Here is an 18821-nt window from a genome sequence, read left to right on the forward strand (position 1 = left end):
GCCCCGAGAGAGGGAAGACAGCGGCCGAAGGAGGCGAGGGCGCTCGCAGCGACGTCGGAGCAATTCGCAGCGGGGGACGGCGGGGGAACTACGCGGAAACGCGGGGGCAGCGCCCGTCTCAAGGCTGCCGGTAAACGCGACCTGTCGCGCCCGCGCGGAGGAGGCGCGGCCGCCGCTGTCCCCGTGGCTCCGCGGGGCGGGACGAGCCCGGCGGCCCCCGCCCACCCGCGCCGGCAATTAGGGCGGCCGAGGCGCTCGGCGGGAGCCGGGGCTGGCGTGGGAAGGCCGGGGCGGTGCGGCGGGAGAGCTGGCGGAGCAGCTCCTCTTCCTCGGGGCACCGGTATTCTGGCTGTGAGCAGAAGCATCTCTTTACCGCGCGTCTTTCTGTCCAGGTGATCCTTGGAGTTATCTTTGCTTTTTTGTCACAGCGCTGCTTCATGGTTAGGAAGGCTGCGAAAGGGGGTTGACGTTTTCCAGTCAGTAGTTGTGAATGAAGTTAAAAACGCGGCTCCTCTCCTTAGCAGCAGTTATTTATTTGAGCTGTCAAAATAACCCTTTTGTTTTCAAAGACTAGCTTATGCAGAGGCCGGCGCACTGAACACCGTGCCAGCCTGTGCCGCCGTTAGAGTTACGCTGCACACAGTGGTGTTGCTGTTGCCCTGCTGCTGGTGCGCGCAGCGTTAGAGCTGTCCTCACCTCTGCGAGGCTGGATGTCCCGAGCTCTGCGTGATCCGTGGTTTGTTTCTGTTTTGCTTTGTTTTTTCCTGCTCTCGGGGGTTGTGACTCCTAGGTTTCAGGAGAGGTGTGCTGGTGAGGGGTGGGGGTACCTCGCTGCGTCAGAACAAAGTAACTGTTGTCAACTTACCGTTCACTTCATTCCTTCTTGGAAAACTGTTAACCGCAAATACCTGTTAGACTAGTTTAACTTGATGATTTCTAAGATGTTTCCCCAACAGTCAAGATTAAAATCCAAATGGCTAATACAATGGGCCTGTGAGTGCCTTACAGCTATTTGGCTTTCTAAGTGTGCTTTGCAAATCATAAACCTCCTTGGAAATGGCTTGTGTTAGTATTTAAATGACACGGTGCATGATGTTTGTACTTGTGCAGCTTACTTTAACGTGCTCTCCGTAGTATTTCAGTGACTTGTGTGAGAAATGAAACTATTCATCATAAATGAAACCAGTATACTTTTTCTGATAAAAGACCGGAAGCTCTGCAGTTAACTGCATGAAGACATCTAATTTCTCTAAATTAATTACCACCTATCTACTGACATGCATCAGGATAAGACCGATCTAGAAACTGAAGCTGTGCCATGCAGTTCTGAAAATGAGAACATGACAGAGAAAGAACATGGCCCTTCTGCTATTCCTCGAAAATGAAGAAAGAAAAGGGGGAGGGCAATCTAGGAATGTTATTTCCTTGCTATTCTGTAAACTAGAACTGTTTTGTTATGACTGCATTTATAGCTGGTATTTCCTCCACTTCCTTTCCAAAAGTTTTTGGCTGTTTTTAGGTGCCTGGGCTCAATCCCTGCTGGAGGGGGCAGAGCACCGTGCTCTGGGCACCTGGGTCCCTCTAAGGGCAACTTCCGTGTTGCCCCTTTGAGTGTCAGTTCTGCGTGGCCGGGCAGGTGAGGAAGGGGCTGGCTATGCTAACGTTGGCTGAAGGGCTCGAGGCTGCCTGAAGAATGGAGTGCAAATTCTGAGAGCAAAGAGAAGAGTTTAGGAACTCTTATGGAGGAGGAGGAAGAAACGGCAATACTAGCGCTAGATATCTAAAGTGTATAGGGATATGAAGAATGAGACTTCTCAGTTTTAGTCCCTTTCTCCTGTGAGCAGTACAGCAAATGAAGCATGTGGATCTTGTCTTGATGTCAGCTCGCCGACAGCCCTTGACAGTTGAAGGCCATGTGCGTGTCATTTCTTTAGTTTTTCATTTCCTGTCCGCATTGTAGTAACTGAGGTTGGAAGTCATGCTGCAGGGTTAAATTTATGTTTTCATGAGAGACAGATAGCTGTCCAGCTTAGGCTGGAAGTTACCACCTTTCCCAATTTTGTTTTGCAGGCAGAGCGGAGGAAGTGGGGAGGCCTCAAAAGATTCAGAGACTACATTTCATAGTTCTAGTTAACAGACAGCTGCTTTGCATCAATTGTCCCTGGTGCCCTCAACGCTACCTTCTCGCTAGCAAAATCACTTCTGCTTTTGCCTGCATTGAGCTGCTCATAGATAAGTCCCCTTCTCCAGAGGAAAGAGGGTATATATCTCTTGCCTATACTCTCTTGAAGAGAGTGGACTCAGAGCTATGTGCTGATGTATGCTCTCGTGTGTAGCCCTGCAGCAAAGCACCTGCAGCAGCTCTTTAAACAGCCCCGGTCCATAGGTCGGGGTCAGGGAGGCTCTGCTCTCCACCCGCCCGGCCTGCCCAGGTGCACTGCAGCTGGAGGAAGCTGTTCCTCATGTTTATTAAAAAATTGCTACTAGAACTATAAGACCTAGCAGTTTGTAAAATCTCTTTTTACTGAACTCTCTGCTAGATAAAAATGTGGACTTCAAATTACTGGTCTTGCATTGTTTTGTATAGCTGAGGCAGCTGAAACCAGCACGTTTCTAAAGCCATTAAGCTGCCTGTTGTCTGCTTATCTTTGGACTATAGGTTTCACCAGGTGGGAACTTCCTCCTGTGCAATAGCGTGCCAGAGCAAGATATTGCGTAATTTAATGGCTGAAAAAAGTGAGCTTTCATTCTTCCTCCTTCCGCTTCTTCAGAATTTTTATTATTTCACAATCTTTTTAAGTTATCTACAAGAAAAGCAGGGTGTTGCTGGTAACATTTGTTCCTTTTGGTAACTGAATTGGAGGCAGCGAAAGGAGTCAAGGTGAAAAGCAGAAGAGGCAAATACTTTTAATAAAAGTTACCTGAACTCTTCTCTTCAGTGACGTCTCCGATGACATGGTAGCTGAACTTTGTAAAAGAAAAAAAAGAGTCTGTGTGTGGTTGTGGGAGAAAGGTGATGAGTCTGGGCTACTGTAAAGCCTTTCTGTTAAATAAATTGTATGATTTATTTCTGTCTCTGCTTTCCCAGGTGTCGCCTTCTGATGCGACACTCTCCCGTTCGCCTGAGACGGCACGGAGGCTCCCCCAGCCTCCGGGCCAATGAGCACTGACACCAATATGAGGATGCTGCAAATGGCGTTTATTGTACGCATGTATTTGCTTATATACCTACAAGCACACTGCTATCTCTACGTCATATCCTTCCTCTTCCTTCCTCTTTCCGTGCCATCGCGAGATCTTCCGATCGCCGTTCCCTACATCTCCCCCTCCCCATGCTTTGACTATGCTATTTGCTTTAAATTGCCGTGTCGCGGGTTAAGCGTTCATAGTGTGGGTGTGGGTGGGACCACCCCTTTTCTAGCAGTTGTCTTACCAAGCATCTAAACACTAGTCTACATACTAATATACCTAGCACGAGCATCAGTAGCAGGTGCAACTCTTCTGTTAGTAATTGCCTGGCCCATGGTCCTAGCCCAAGCCAATTACCACTACTGAACCCAGAAGGTCAAGCTCTTGCGGGTCCCAGGGCAATGACGCATTCAGCGTGTCAATGCTCTCTCAGCTTTGGTAGGTCTACGGTCAAATTCAATGGGACCCCTATTAAGCATGTCTTAAAAGGGCTGCCCCACACCCACCAACGTCAGGCAAAATTGCTTATTTCCTGTCCGGTTTGCCAGGTGAGTCATAGATTGTTACTACCCCATTTCGCTAACATTGGTTCGCCTTTCACCCCTTGGAGTCCCAGTCCCAGCATCGCTACAAGGAGAGCTACTTGGGTTGCTCCCCCTGCCATCTTCTCGGGTTTTCTGGTTACGCGTTCTTCTTGCGGTTTCACGCGCCTTTTCTCATCTGTTCTTCTTCTCCTGTCTGCTGTCTTTGCTGCTAGAAGGGATCATCAGCTTTTCAGGGTGGTCCTCCCCTGCAATAAAACTCAGACATTCATTAATTCACCTGACTCTCTGCTTCCTGTCTTGTCCTTGCCCTGAGGTCTGGGCGTACCCACTTCATAGGGACCCATCTTACCATTTCTCCCTGCCTGACCGCTGCATACCCTCGTCCTTGGGTTACCAGCTGCCACCCCTCTTCCCATTCCCCTTTTTCCGGGATTCGAACCTTTACGTCTGGTCCCTCGTGCGTCGCTCGGACCACCCAATGCTTTTCCGCTGGCGTCTTGTTCTCCTCCCCCCTGATGAACTGATTCAGACCGAATAAGGCGCGCATAATTATTTCTGATTGTTTGTGCGCGGGGATTCTTTGTGTATATCCTTCCCCCTCCCCAAGAATCTCGATCCTTTGCTTTAAAGTGCGGTTTGCTCGCTCGACAATGGCTTGACCTGTGCTATTATAGGCAATACCATGCACTAGCTTAATTCCCCACCGTACGGCCCATTCTCTCGTGCTTTGCGCTGTGAAACACGTGCCGTTGTCTGTTTTAATAGTTTCTGGGGCACCCAGCCAGGCCATTGCCGTGTGCCAATGCAACTGTGCCGCCCGCGCTGTGACTCGTTTATGTTGGGTCGCAACGATGATACCGCTGTGTGTGTCTACTGTGACAGCCAGCCAGGGCCGTGGTCGAAGTCGCTGGCACATTGTGAAGTCCGTTTGCCATATTTGGTTTCCTTTCAGCCCCCTGGGGTTGATGCCGGCGCCCCACAGGGGGGTTTTTTGGCAATACGGGCAAGCCGCAACCACTTCACGAGCCGTGGTGAGGGGGATGTTGCAGCTTTTTGCCAGTGCTTTTGCACCAACATGGAGAAGGTCGTGCACCTGCCTTGCTTCTGCGACTGTCCACACACCTTTGGCCGCTTGATCGGCTTTATTGTTGCCTTCTTGGTACACTCCTTGGATTGCCTCATGACTCCGAACATGAATAACAGAGGCAGTGGCCCGCCGTTGTTGTAGGGCCTCTTCTAGCATTAGCGCAATGGGCGATCCGGCCCATCCGGGATACGACATGTTGTGTAACAATTTAAAGACGAACATGGAGTCTGTCACTACATTCAAATGCTCTTCTGGCCACATTTGTAATGCCTGCGCCACAGCTCGGGCCTCTAGATGCTGTACGCTACTGTCCGGCTCGCTGATCTTCACTCGGTGCCATTGGGCCTTTTGATCTTGCCACACAACAACCGCTGCCCTGGTCACCGATGACGCGTCGGTGAACACTGTGCGCCCTGGTGCAGGTCGCTGTAGCACTCGGGCTTTCAGATGGGGCCGAAGGACGGTGAGGTGTGTATACATCTCCAGCACAGGTGATAATCTGATTGTTCCTGGGAATCCTTCTAAAGCTATTGCTATACTATCTTGTTTCTGGACCACGCTGTCCCATTGATTCCTTTTTACCGGCAGGTAAATGGACTCAGGCTCCTTCGCGAAGTGCCGAACGGTGGCGGTTCGTCCCTTCTGTATCATCTGTGCCAACGCTGTTACGATTGTGACGTATGCCGTACTTATTTGGTTTGACACTATCCACCATACGACTTCCGGACGCTCCGGTGTCCCTTGTCCTAGAACGCCTATGGCTCCTGTTCTTGTAACTGCCACGTACAGATTGATAGGTCTGGCCGGGTCGTATCTCGTTACTCCGCCCTTTGCCATGAGATCTTCTATTTTTCGGAGGGCTTCTAACGCGTTCGGTGTCATCTGCCTCGGTTCCCAGGGTTTGTGGCCCTTGAGCAACTCGAGCAGTGGCTCCATCCACTCCTTAGGAATACCTATCAGCCCTCGCAGCCATTGGAGAGCTCCAACCAATTGCTGTACATCATGCAACGTCCGTATCTCTTTATTGAGCTTTATCGGCTGTGGGACCACAGCTCTGGGGAGGATGGTGGTTCCCAGATAGTCGACAGATTCTCCCCTTTGTGTCTTTGCTTTCTGAACGTACAATCCCGCTTCATTTAGGCAGTTAATTACTGCCTGTTCTGCCTGATCAGTTTCTTGCTGGGTCTCTGCAGCTATTAGGAGGTCGTCCATGTAATGGATGATAAGCGCGCGCGGGAACTGCGCTCTTACCGGCTGCAATACCTTAGCTACTGCCGCCTGACAAATCGTAGGCGAATTTTTCATGCCCTGCGGGAGGACTGTCCATTGATATCGCGCTGCTGGCTCCTGCAGATTCTCTGAGGGCAGTGTGAAGGCAAATCGAGCTTTGTCCTGAGGGGCTAATGGTATAGAGAAAAAGCAATCTTGGATATCCATCACCACCACTGGCCAATTCTTTGGTATTGCTGATGGTAGTGGCAACCCTGGCTGGAGGGCACCCATCGCTTCCATCTGCTGATTTACCACTCGTAGGTCGTGCAGTAATCGAAATTTAGACTTCTCCTTTTTGTGTATCACAAATATAGGAGTGTTCCAGGGACTGTGGCTTTCCTCCAGGTGTCCCTGCTCTAATTCTCTACTTACTATTTGTCGGGCAGCCGCCAATTTGTCTGCTGTCAATGGCCACTGCTCTACCCACACAGGCTCATTGGAGCACCATGTCAGCGGGACAGCGAAATGAGCCCCGAGGAGGTAGGCAGTGGCCCTTACCCTAAATTTGTCAGGTGAAAGCCGCTTTGCAATAAGGCATCTCGCCCTAACAATGGTTCCCCTATGGCAGTTATGTACGGCCGCACACGGATGATCTGAGCAGGCCTATCCGGGTCCTCCAATACAATTGTGATATCGGTTTCAGAAATCATAGCCTCTGCCCTGCCTCCCACTCCATCTAACGAGCTTGCCACTTTTGCTGGCCAACTCGATGGCCACAACCACGAGGGTACACATGTAACATCTGCCCCCGTATCTAGCATCATTATTAAGGGGATGCTAGGAGGACCCGCCCCTGGTGGGCCTATCAGATGCGCTTTCACTCGGGGTCTCTTCTCACACCCTAAGACCAGGGCCACGCGGGGTTTCCCTTCGGAGTTTGGTCGCTGGAGCTGTCCATCAGCGGTGTGTTGTTGTTGACAGGGGCTACTTGAAGCCGGCTCACCGGGGAGGGGTGGCCCCCTAGTTGCCCTCCCCGCTTCTCGTTTCCCGACCGCCGACAATCTCGTGCTCTGTGTCCTGGTTTTCCACAGGCCCAGCATGTAAGGCTCCCCATACCCCTTGTTGGGCGCGCGTAACTTCCCTTATTCGTGCACTGTGCTCTCAAATGGCCCATTTGCCCGCAGCCAAAGCATGGGCCTCCTTTTGGACCTCCTCTAGCTCTAACCTCCGGCATTGCCATAACTGCTGCAGCAATCTGTAAGGCTGTGGTCTTGTCCCGGTGTTCTAATACGTACTTGATCGTCTGCCCTAGACTTGCTTCCTTAGGCGCTGTTCTTAGGATTTCTTTTGTCAACTCGTTGCCCTGTTGTTTGATACATTCCAACATCACCGCTCCTTTTGCAGCGTCTGGTAAAGATGCAAGTTCTACTGCTGCCTGTAGCCTGTCACAAAACTTGTCAAACGGCTCTCCCACTCTCTGCTTCACAGTCGTCCATGGGTCTGTCTGCTGCACCAGTGGCCCAATATCATCAAAGGCCTTTCGAGATGCTTCTGTTGTCACCAGTATCTCCCGAGGTGTCAGGCCCGCTGCCTGCTGCTGGGGTGTAGCCATGGCCGCATCATTTCCTCTTAACCGCGGTAGGGTGGATTGGCCCAGTGGGTTCTGCGGGTCTGCCTGTGCGGCCATCAACGCCTGCTGCAAGCGCGAGGTCCACGCTTCTTTCCACATAAGGACCATCGTGGGTGATAAAACCAGTCGCGCGAGGGCGCGACAATCCCACGGTATTAGGCCTCCCGCGTGTGCAGCGTCCAGCAACGTCTGTGTCACTGGGTGTCGCAGGCCCTGTTCTTGCACCGCTTTCAATAGCTGTTGTACCGTCTTTGGATCGAGGGGCATCCATTCCACTGCCCCCCCCCCCGGGGCAACTCGTACTGGGAAGGCCCCTATTGGCGCACGAAACTTGAGGCCACTCAGGGCACATTCCGTCGCTATCAGTTTCCAGTCTGTTAGGGGAATTTCTTTTCCCCCTCCCGCTTGGGCAGAACCTGCTGTCTCTGATGGCCCTCTTTGTTTAGCTGTTGCCTCTAATAGCCCTCTTTGTTTAGCTATTTCTTCTGATAGCCCTCTTTGTTTAGCTGTTTCTTCTTCCAGAGCTGTAAGCAGCATAAACATCTGCTCCATATCTCTTGTGACTTTCCTCCTCCTTTTTTTTTTTTTTTTTTTTTTTTTTTTTTTTTTTTTTTTTTTTTTTCTCCTTCGCCTCTGACTGCGGCGGGGGAACTCCGCCCTAGTTGCTGCACCTGAGTCTTCAGTCTCCTCCTTCCGCAATGCTGGTCGACACCCACTCCTCTCTCGGCCAGCGCCATTTTTTCCCGGGTGCGGGACCCTCGGTTTTTCCCCTGCTTCTGGTCTTTCCCCTGCTTCTTTTCTTTCGTCCTCCCACTGCACCCGAATCATGGTCCCCGGTAGCCAGTCTCGGGGATCATCCACTATAAGCGGTCTTTCCTTTTCTTCTGCCTCCTCCACTTTCACCTTGCTTTCTTTTCCTCTACCCGCCTCTGGCTTTTTCATATCTCGGTCTCCACAAAGGTCTCCTGGTTCTCCTAGTTCTCCCCCTTCCATCGCCCTCATTTCTTTCCACGGATACCGCGGCGGAGGCGGAGAAGAGGGCGTTATTGGGTAAGCCTCTGGAGTTTTTGCCTCCCCCTCTCCCTGCTCTGGATCTTGATTAACCGCCTCCTCCTTTATGTCTGTTTCCACACTCTCCATTTTCACTTCATCCCCTACTATCGCCTCTCCCTCTATCGCCTCCGTTCGCTCCTCTGCGTTTGCTGCTGTCTGTGTTGCCATTTCCGCGGACATGTGTAGCGCCGCGCGGGCAGCCTGCCAGGTCTCAAGCTCCTCCCTAGTCCTTTCTAAAATGATCGTTATATCTCCCCACGTCTTAAGCTCTGCGGCCTTCTTAGTGGCCATAGCTCTCTGAGCAAGTGCACGAGTGCACTTCTCCCAGTTAGAAGGGGAAAAAATGTCCCCTGGTCTAACTATCGCTCCATCTTTCAGGAGCCGCCCGACGCAGTTCGCAACTGCATTCGCTCTCATAGAGAGCACCCATTCCCGGGCACCCACGCGTACAACCTTAAGTACCGCGTCCATGATCCGGATCCTCTCGACCGCCTGCGGTCCGCCGTCTCAGCTATCACGTCGGGGTCACCACTTGTCGCCTTCTGATGCGACACTCTCCCGTTCGCCTGAGACGGCACGGAGGCTCCCCCAGCCTCCGGGCCAATGAGCACTGACACCAATATGAGGATGCTGCAAATGGCGTTTATTGTACGCATGTATTTGCTTATATACCTACAAGCACACTGCTATCTCTACGTCATATCCTTCCTCTTCCTTCCTCTTTCCGTGCCATCGCGAGATCTTCCGATCGCCGTTCCCTACACCCAGGTTTACTGAAGGGTGCAGCTGTGATTCTTCATATTTCGCTAGAGTTCTGGTAAGTGGAACTTCTTATGGTGTAAACTGAAAAACTGATCTTTTGCTAGTTTAAATAACATTTTTTTTTCAAATCACCCTAAGTTTGTTCTGTTCCTGCTAACTAATAGTTTTGTCAACTTACTTTAATATAATCATATATTAAACTTATCATTCTATATTGTCAACTGTGAGAACGCTTGAATTATGTAGTTTGTCCTCATTCAGATTTTTTGCCTTTTTAAATTAGATATATAATTTTAAATTATTCGTCATTACTTTTGTTTTTCAACCTGCAGTTCTCTGGGGACCAGAATCCAATTAAAATACATAAAACAGCATGGTGTCTTTGTAAATAAAGTACGCTAATGCAGAAGTAAAGAGTATATTGAAAAAAGAACACTTTAAAATTAGTGTAGTAAACGAAGAGGATGTTGCGTACATGATGGAAACTGAACTGGATGCCATATCATTCCAGATCCATTAAACATCCTGCTTTGATATCTGTTTTTATTCACGGAATGAAAAGCAGGAAGGAAATGTTTTCAGTTTCAATTCCATTTCGTGCTTTAAATCAACATCTTCTTTGAACTGAACTAGTTGAGAGCAGCATAACAGACAAAATATTAGTTTCCGGTATTGATAGATGGTTAACACTTCATATACACTGGTTCAGGACTTATACAAATTCAATAATTGGAAATCTCTAAAACTTTTGCAGCAAATAGGTATTATTTAATTGAGTACCCATCAAATTTCCTAAGCTTTTGCAAGTTTTTCAGAAACTTAGCTACCTGTTTTTAAAAGAATGACTCAGTTTATTATTTATTTTAAAGCTTTTGACACTGTAAAGAGGAGCTCCTGTATTGTTCTTTCTAATACTGCTACTTACGGATCTCTAAATTATTTTGGACCTCTTTTCTTAGGAAATGTTGCTGCTATTGCCTTGTTTCTCTAATAATCTTAGAGACTAAAAGTAGTATGTCTCAAAGCTGATGCTGGCATCAGTAAATGTTCTTTCTGCCTTTATTAAAAAAAAAAGAAAACTTTGGCAATCCTGCAAGAATAGGAAAAAAGACGAGCAGTGAGCATTTTTATTCATGGGATGCTACTCTGGAAGCCCACAGTTTTATTATTGTGCGGAGCAAAAAAGTGCATGAGTGGTACTTGCTAGTACTGCTTCAAAAGTGGAATAGCATAAAGAAGGACTAAACAGGAGTAACATGGTGTCTCAGCTGCTGCAAGGTTTACTGATGCTTTCCCATGACTTGAGGATGATTTCAGGTACTCAAAGCGTGAATGCAGGTATAGATAATTGAGGCTTATTTTATGATAGAGGCAAAGGTTAGAAGGAAACTGAGATATTTTAGCTTGTATTTGTAGTCCAGCTGTCCCATGCAATTTAGACATGCTGTTGTCTTTTACCACCAATAAATAGGGAATTCTGAATGACTTTTCTGTTAAATTATATATTCTAAAAGCATGAAATTAAAATGTTGTTTTGCAGAGTAATTATAAGCAGATCTACAGAAATGCAAGGTGAGTAAAATATTGACCAAATGTCGTCTTTTGTTAATATCAAAGATAACATGGGTCACTTAGAGGTGTTCAAGCAATACTAGCTTAATTTCTTTATAGTTTTAGTGTTTAGTTTTAATTTTTTTACCTTCTTGTCAAACATTCAGAGGTCTTTCATAAAATTAGAGTTGCCTGACATGAGCCAAGCTTAAATTGAGTGAGTTTGTTAAGGAGTTGTTACTGCTGCAAAACAATTAATGTGTGGCGGCTTTTTGTTGATGCTCAGATTTATTTATTAAAATGACACATCAGGTGCTTGCTTTGTCTTTTTCTAGAAATCCAAAGCTGAAGAAAACAACTGCTTTCACTTCACTGTACTGCTGGTCACATGTATTCTGTTTCTCTCTCCTGCTCTGTTGCTGTACCTTATGTGTGGTTGTACCTTTCGCTTTCTCTCGTCTCCATTTCTCCTTCACAAGAACTTGTATTTCCTATAGAATAATTGGCACATAAAAATATATGGAAATGACTGACTTGTCATTCATATGACGGGGAACTGTTTCCTTCATTACTGCACACTACTTCCCTACAGGAACTGCAGGTTTCCTGAGTGTTGAAAGAGAATCCATTAAACAAATTGGCAAGCATGGTTCATAGACCACACTCATTCGATATGAAAGCTGCAGATTAACTTTGCTAAAAGGACATTTCCTATTAAATAGAAGATATAATTACAGGAAAACTTTGTCTTAAAATTCTGCATTTGATTTACTGATAAATTGTAAATGCCGCCACTTTTCCCATGTTTGAATGTGTGTCTCTGCTTAGAAATAAGCTTTGCTATTTGTTTCTAAGACCTTTGTTATTTGTTTTTAACTTTTGAATTGCCCATCTTTGTGTGCATGAAATTTCTGTTACATGCAAGAATGGAACATTTGTTTTGTTTGTTTTACTCTGGAGGGATTAGAACATCCCAGCCCAGTGTACCGTCCTTTATGAAAGTCGGCGTATTTGTAACTGAGATATACTGTAGATACGAGGATCTTTGTAGTTCAGAAAAGCAAACAATGAATCCTATGAAGGTCTATGGTGCAATTTTAACGTCCGAGTTGCATAATTGCTTTTCTCCTAACAACTAAGGCGCTCCAGGAGTGGGGAACTATGGACCTGCTGGACATGCTGGGCCTCCCATCCCAAATCTGCCTCCTGGGGGTGGGGTGACCATCTGGATGCCTTCCCCTCCTCCTCCTCCTCTCTACTGCCCCCCTGGACTAGAATACCTGACCCAGGTACCTGCAACCTTCGCTCCTCCTGCCCCTGGCAATGCCTGTTCACCTGACGTAACACAAGTAAACCATGTTGTAGGGGGAAGGCTAAAAGCCAATCTGGTGTTATTGTAGCTGAATAATGTTACTGCTTTGGGCCTGCTAAGTGAGGCCTTTTGTTGTGTTACTGATGCAGTTTGAGCATGGAAGTGCTTGTTAGGACCATGCTGCTTAACAAAGTATTCTCTTGCCAAGTGAGATGCTAAACAGACTGTGGGTGCCATGCATTATACCTCTTTGCCATGTGGTAAAGCTACCATGGGCACTGTGTTATATCTGTTTACCACATTGTAAAGCTACTATGTGTGAGATGTGGTACAGTTTGGCAAGCTGCACATAATATATGTGTGTGTGTATATATATGTATAAAAACAAAAAATTTGGGCACCTGCAGCACATTAGAGGTGCTCAGTTCTCTACATGATGCTTTCTGAGTACCTCTTCATAATTTTTTTGGAGAGATGCTAGTCAGGCTTTACAAATGTAGGGAGCACTGTAGCAAATAAGCCCTGCACTCTTTAACAAGAGCATGCTGGGTATGGCTTCTGCCTTCTGCTCCAGCGTCCTGAAATACTGTTCTGCTAAACCGACAGAGGGCAGGACTCCGAAAGGACGGGAGACTGTCAGCCACTTCCACAGCTTTGCTGGTAGATGATCTAGCCTCTGCAGAATACGCTGATCCATAAAATTGCATTCTGCAATGAAAAAATACAATGCTGCTTAAAACTAGTTTTCTCTTAATTACAACTTGTTAACTACTAATTTTGCTTTGTGTTTCAACCAGATTGACCAGCTATTAATTCATCAGCAGATTGAACTTCTTGAGAGTAAGTGAAAAGTGTTTATAGGGGAGAAATGTTTAAATCTGATAATCATAAGGACTGTAACATTCAGACTTCCTTTGACATTGATTATTAAAGGTGGAACCCTTTACGGATATCCACTTCTCTCTTTCCTGCCTCCCTTATCTGTCTCAATCCCTTAGAAACTTGTGGAGGAATGGAAGGAAGGAGAAAACAGGAGGGTAGAAGATTTTAAACTTTTTCTATATCTTAAAAGATACCTGGGAATGTGACTGAATAATCTTTGTAGCTAGTTATAGCTGAAGTAATAAGTCTTCTATGTCATTAATTCATATGATTTCTACATGTCTGTCTTCCCTATTGAAAGATCTTCTTTTCTGTCCACTCTAATTCCACATATTCCCATAGATTGGCATGTTGCTGTTACCCTTTTTCCGAGCAGTCTTGCTGTTCGAACTTGAACTACTTTCCTTTTGCTCCCTCATTCTGTTCACTTTAAGAATGTCTAAGTCATGTTATCAGTGTTTTTCAAATAGAAGAATAAAATGAAATGTCCATCTCAACTGACACCTAACTGTGCTGTATTTTCTTTCCATAATGTTTACAGTACATGTGAAAGAAATTAATCAAAATTTGCATCCTGGCTTTTGTTGTTTTCTATTTTTGTTGCTATGTATCTCGACTCCTATGTTTTTTGTGGTCTTCTGATTCTGAACGTATTTATGCCCTCTAGAGCCCTTTTCTTCACCATAAAACTTATCAGTTTCTTTAATTCTCATATCTTCAGCTCTTTCTAGGAATCTTTCATGCCGTGTTACTCCGAATTGTTTTGCCTGCTGTGGTAGTCGGTTTGAATGTCTGGTGGGAGGCAGAACATCTCCATGTTCTTCCCATATTGCCAGGTTCGCATTGGCTTGTACTGCCTGAACTTTCCCATAAGGCCACTTTGCCTGGTGCTGGCCCCACCACTTCCCTTTGTCAATAGCTGCCTTTGACAGGCTTTCGGGAAGAGGTCTGGCTTTGTTATGTCGTTAACGTTGATATCTGTTAATGCCGTTTTTTCTTATCTATTGTTTGCACAGACAAATGTCAGAAGTTAACAGTTTTGTTACTAATTTTCAGTTATTACTGGCTTTGAAACAAACAACAAATACGAAATCAAGAATACGCTGGGGCAAAGGGTTTACTTCGCAGCAGAGGACACCGACTGCTGTACCAGGTTTTGTTGTGGGCCATCGCGACCTTTCAGCATCCACATTATTGACAATCTGGGCCACGAGGTGATAACTTTGCAGAGACCCCTCAGGTGTTCTTCGTGCTGTTTCCCTTGCTGCTTACAGGAGGTGAGCTGCTCCCTTTCACCCTCCTCCCTCCCATGGGGTACAGGTGCTGTGTACAGTTCTAAAATTGGATTTTCCTCAAATCAGGAGGTGAGGTGAAACAAGTCAGATTTCATCTATAAGTAGTGGGAAGAGAGATCTGTGAGATTTTTGTATGGGGTCTCTCTGTTCTGGGAAGGTCAGTGTGTGCTGCAGCACTTGCATTCACTCTTGCCACTTCCGATTATGAAAATGAAAAATTTGATTCAACAGCATCTCAGGGAATGAGTGGCTTGTGCTGAAATCTGCACTGGCAATGCCCTTGTGGTGTAAAAGTCACACAATAGCTTTTGAGAAATAACAGCTAGAGTTTTCACTATACTGCTGTGAAAGCTGCAACTAATTTCAACACGGGATGAAGAGCTTTTTAAAATATTAGTAACTGTGGCGTGATGCAATTCCTGAAATCATTCTGAAATCAAACCTGAGCCTACTTGGAGTTCTTACTGAAGAATTTGCAGTAGGTGCATTCTGCTGCCTTGTCAGATGGCTTCTGTTCATGCTTTCAGGATGCCCGAAGCTGCCTCTTCTCTAGACTTTCTGATCTTTACCCTGTAGATATATAGCCTGTATGTACCGCATGGCTAGGAGTATATTATTGTTTTCAGCGAAGGCAAAAATTGCTTATTAAGTTTGCAGTTCGTGTGTAGTTTTCTGAAGAAGTTCACAGAAAACCCTATACAGCTTCATGGCAGATTGTTGTGGAAAAGTTGTGAACAGTTGGTGTGTGTGTGTGTGCTTTTTGCCTAACAAGCCTATCAAAATGTGACTGTTTTATGTGGGGGTTTTCTTTTCCTTGTGAAGCTGGAAGTTCAGTCCCCCCCAGGAACACCAGTGGGTTATGTTGTCCAGACCTGGCATGCCTGCCTGCCTAAGTTTACTATTCAAGATGAGAAAAGAATGGATATACTGAAAGTTATTGGCCCATGTGTTGTCTGCAGCTGTTGTCAGGATATTAATTTTGAGGTATGCAATGCTAAAAATTGTTTGTATTCATCTTCTTTCAGATAGTGTTTGATATTTGCAACCAGTTGCTCCACTTATTACCTGTCAACTGAACCGTAGTACATATCAAGCAGTATATAATCATTTAATGTTAAAATAATCAGTTTGCTTCTTTAGATATCTAGATTATTCTAGATAAACAAATCAAACTTCCAGAAATGCCAGCTTAAATCCACTCAGCAGTGATCAGTGAGACTGATTGCCTGTGGTTTTACACAAATGTCTTAACTGGCATATGTAGTAGCAAAATCTTTTCTGAATCTATTATGTTAGTCCCTAACAAAAAAAAAAAATCATTCTGTGCTGTACCACCTGCTTTTTAAAATAACTTTCTACAACCACTGAGTCAATTGTTTAATAGTCATTCAGTAACCAAGTAAACGAATGGTATTTCGACCTAAAACATAGATTTCAGTGATTTAGAGTTAAAATGCTTGGTTTCATTTAGAAATAATAGGATTAATACCTTGTTATTTTCATACATGTTAACTGGTAGATGCATCAGTCTAACATTTAATATTTAAAATGATGCTGCAAACACTTGCTAAAGCAGATTTAGTAGCATTTAATTTAGGAGCATAGTCTTTACCGTGGCCCAGAGCACTGGGTTTAACTTTAGGTAACATAATGTTGACAAAGGGCTAATCTCTGCTTTGGAACAGTAAGATGTAATTTGTTTAATTTTCACTTGAACAGTTCCTGACACATGGCAGAAGAAACTGTAATCCTTTATCTTGGCTAAAAGACAGCGCTTCCAATCGAGTGTGTGCATGTGTGCGCATGTGTGCATATGTGTGGGAACTGTCTTCCAACACCATTAAAGCATTGAACTGTGCACTCAGATTTAGAATTAGGAGCAGGGCCACGCTGCGTAAGGCTGCTTCAATTCAAATAGCACAATTTGAAGCTTTCGAAGGGAAGCATAATGAAAAGGAATATTATGAAGGACAGACCTAGCTTTTTAAAATTTCACTTTATTTTAAACTAGGTGAAGTCCATTGATGAAACTTGTACTGTTGGGAGGATTTCTAAGCAGTGGACTGGATTTGTGAGAGAAGCGTTTACAGATGCAGATAATTTTGGCATCAAATTCCCAATGGACCTTGATGTAAAAATGAAAGCTGTCATGATTGGTGCTTGCTTCCTTATCGTAAGTCTATAATTCACTAATATTTGAATGTGAACCAACTTAATCTCGGTGTTCAAGCTGTGCTGGTAAAGGATGTGACCCTGGGCTCCTTGAAGTGAATGAGAGCTTGTTGTTAACTGTGTGTGTGTAAAGCTAGCCTTGGAGGGACTGCAAAAAAAGAATTATTTCAGATAATAAGCGTATTCTCTACTGCATCAAATGGTAACTATATTTAAGAATAGGTTTGTATTTGCCGAGATTGAGAAACCTCGTTAATGGGAGAAAGACTCCTTAAAGACTCATTAATAGAGGCAAGCATGTTTATGTGGCCAGTGAAACCAGAGAAGTTCAGATCAGCAGTAGCCGAGAGAGCCAGCCAAAGTCGGAGCCGCCTGCCGAGCTGGCGAACCCAATAGATGAACGTTGCAGTGAGTTTCTTCTGACTCCCTCCCCTCCTGGGGAACATGTGAAGCCCTGAGCTGAGCAGGATTCAATGCTCGTGGAGGATTTGGAGCCAAAGCCCAGTCTACCTGGACACAGTCCTTTCAGCTTCATTCTGACTCTGCCAGGTCCAATACTGCAGTGCAGCTCACTTTGTGCTCTGAAAACTGTATGACACGGTTGTGTGTCCACTTATACCCGCCATTTGGTATCAGGTGTCGCTTCAAAAAGGGCAAGCGTTGATGGGCAGCAGCAGCCTTTCAGAGTCTCATGCACGAATCAGGTTTTTGTTAGCGAAGCCTGCGTGTGTGCCGTCATGCATGTGACGCACAGCACTAGCCAGTCTGAACAAGCCAGAACTCCAGACGTGGAAATGGGGCTCCTAAATGTAAACTACAGACGGTGACTGTTACGATAGACTCTATTTTGAGGCAAAATAGAAGGGACTGAGGCAGGTCAAACAGTCAGCACAGGAATTCTAAGTGAAGTAAGCGTAGCTTCTGCTAGCTCTAAAGTTTCCACATAGGTCTTTCGCTGCCTCTTTCTCTCTCTGTGGGTGTCCTGTTGTCCCTACGGGAGACCCAGCTGATGGAGGATGGGAAGAGGTGCCACCATCTCCCTCTCATCATCTGAGGTCTTTGAGGGGAAGGTGCTTTGAATACCCTGCAAGACAACAAGGAGAGCTCTCAGCTGTGAACCACATCTAAGAAATACTGAGTTTGCCTTTTGTTTCCTCCTTAGGATTTCATGTTTTTTGAGCATGCTGGGGATGGGCGACAGCGATCGGGAGTTTGGTAATGAAATCTGGAACTTTTTATTTACAAAGAAGACAAAAATAAGTTGCCTAACTTTCCAGTGGATTACAAAGCTCCAGTGGGAATGTGAGAAATGTAGATCTTGTTCTTAAAGTTATACTTCTGTAATCTAACAGCTGTATAGTCTAGCTTCATTTTTGTAATCTTATGAATTATTTGCAATATCCGAATCGGAACCCTTTGTCTGTACAGATCAATATTGTAATTTACAGAAATATACAGCAACTTTTTTTGTGACGTAGTAGTCTTGTGAACTTTTTTAAGAATTAAAATAACTTTGTTCAATATTAATATAAGTAGTGAGCCTAATGAAGTGGTCCTGATTTTTCCTGTGGCTCCTTCTTTGGTATTTTTGCCTCGGTATTCACATTCTGATATTTACCACTTCTTACCAAATATATATGTTCAAAAAAGTGATCAAAATGAATCATCAGAAATCACTGATAAATTGTCTTAACCTAGTTGTAGATGTGCTATAAAATGTGACTCCCTTAGTGTAACTTAGTTGCATAGTTTTTGCTTTTTGGGGGTTTTCTTTCTGAAACTTAAGACAAGATTTTGATTTTCACCAATGGAAGTTCAGCAGAGACAGGAAATACAAACGCCTGCGGTGGCTTCGCCTTAATAATCCTTCAGTCAGCGTAAGTATGTTTTTTTTATGAGGCAAGGAAAAAATAGCTACTTCTTTTTGTTTCTGCAGTCCTCCTTACCCTTCATTTAGTCCATAGTTTTCACAGATTGCAAGTCTGTTTGGCGGCGTGAGAGGGGCAGGAATAATGAACAGAAAAATTCCACTTCCAAAAAGCAAGCGTGGAATTGCAGGCCTATTCTTCTCATTTATAGCTTTGTGTTAAAGGTGCAAGCAAATGGATACATTTTCCAGTTCTTACTCCAG

The 18821-nt window shown here is 45.3% G+C and overlaps 1 protein-coding gene across 4 annotated transcripts; it reads left to right on the forward strand.

The window, feature by feature from the left end:
• The first annotated feature begins 206 nt into the window (after nucleotides 1–206).
• LOC112981703 (phospholipid scramblase 1) lies at nucleotides 207–18222 on the forward strand. Of its 4 annotated transcripts, none has more exons than XM_026097557.2 (9): nucleotides 207–392; nucleotides 9485–9533; nucleotides 11019–11050; nucleotides 12170–12318; nucleotides 13139–13181; nucleotides 14280–14500; nucleotides 15341–15502; nucleotides 16530–16691; nucleotides 17853–18222. In XM_026097557.2, the coding sequence occupies exons 3-9, from the start codon at nucleotides 11044–11046 to the stop codon at nucleotides 17907–17909; spliced, it is 801 nt and encodes a 266-aa protein (XP_025953342.1). In that variant the 5' UTR covers nucleotides 207–392; nucleotides 9485–9533; nucleotides 11019–11043; the 3' UTR covers nucleotides 17910–18222. The 4 variants fall into 4 exon arrangements, with proteins under 4 accessions (XP_025953342.1, XP_064372909.1, XP_025953344.1 ...); XM_026097559.2 differs by lacking the exon at nucleotides 207–392 and adding an exon at nucleotides 479–736; XM_064516838.1 differs by lacking the exon at nucleotides 207–392 and adding an exon at nucleotides 2927–3088.
• Nucleotides 18223–18821: the final 599 nt, after the last annotated feature.

Source organism: Dromaius novaehollandiae, chromosome 9 (assembly GCF_036370855.1).
Source record: "Dromaius novaehollandiae isolate bDroNov1 chromosome 9, bDroNov1.hap1, whole genome shotgun sequence".
NCBI lineage: Eukaryota > Metazoa > Chordata > Aves > Casuariiformes > Dromaiidae > Dromaius > Dromaius novaehollandiae.

What these genes read in the sequence shown, in the direction of transcription:
- LOC112981703 (XM_026097557.2), top strand. An exon ending in TCCCTTGCTGCTTACAGGAG is followed by an intron (nt 14,501 to 15,340) that starts GTGAGCTGCTCC and finishes TTCCTTGTGAAG; the next exon opens with CTGGAAGTTCAGTCCCCCCC. An exon ending in TTGGTGCTTGCTTCCTTATC is followed by an intron (nt 16,692 to 17,852) that starts GTAAGTCTATAA and finishes TTTCCTCCTTAG; the next exon opens with GATTTCATGTTTTTTGAGCA.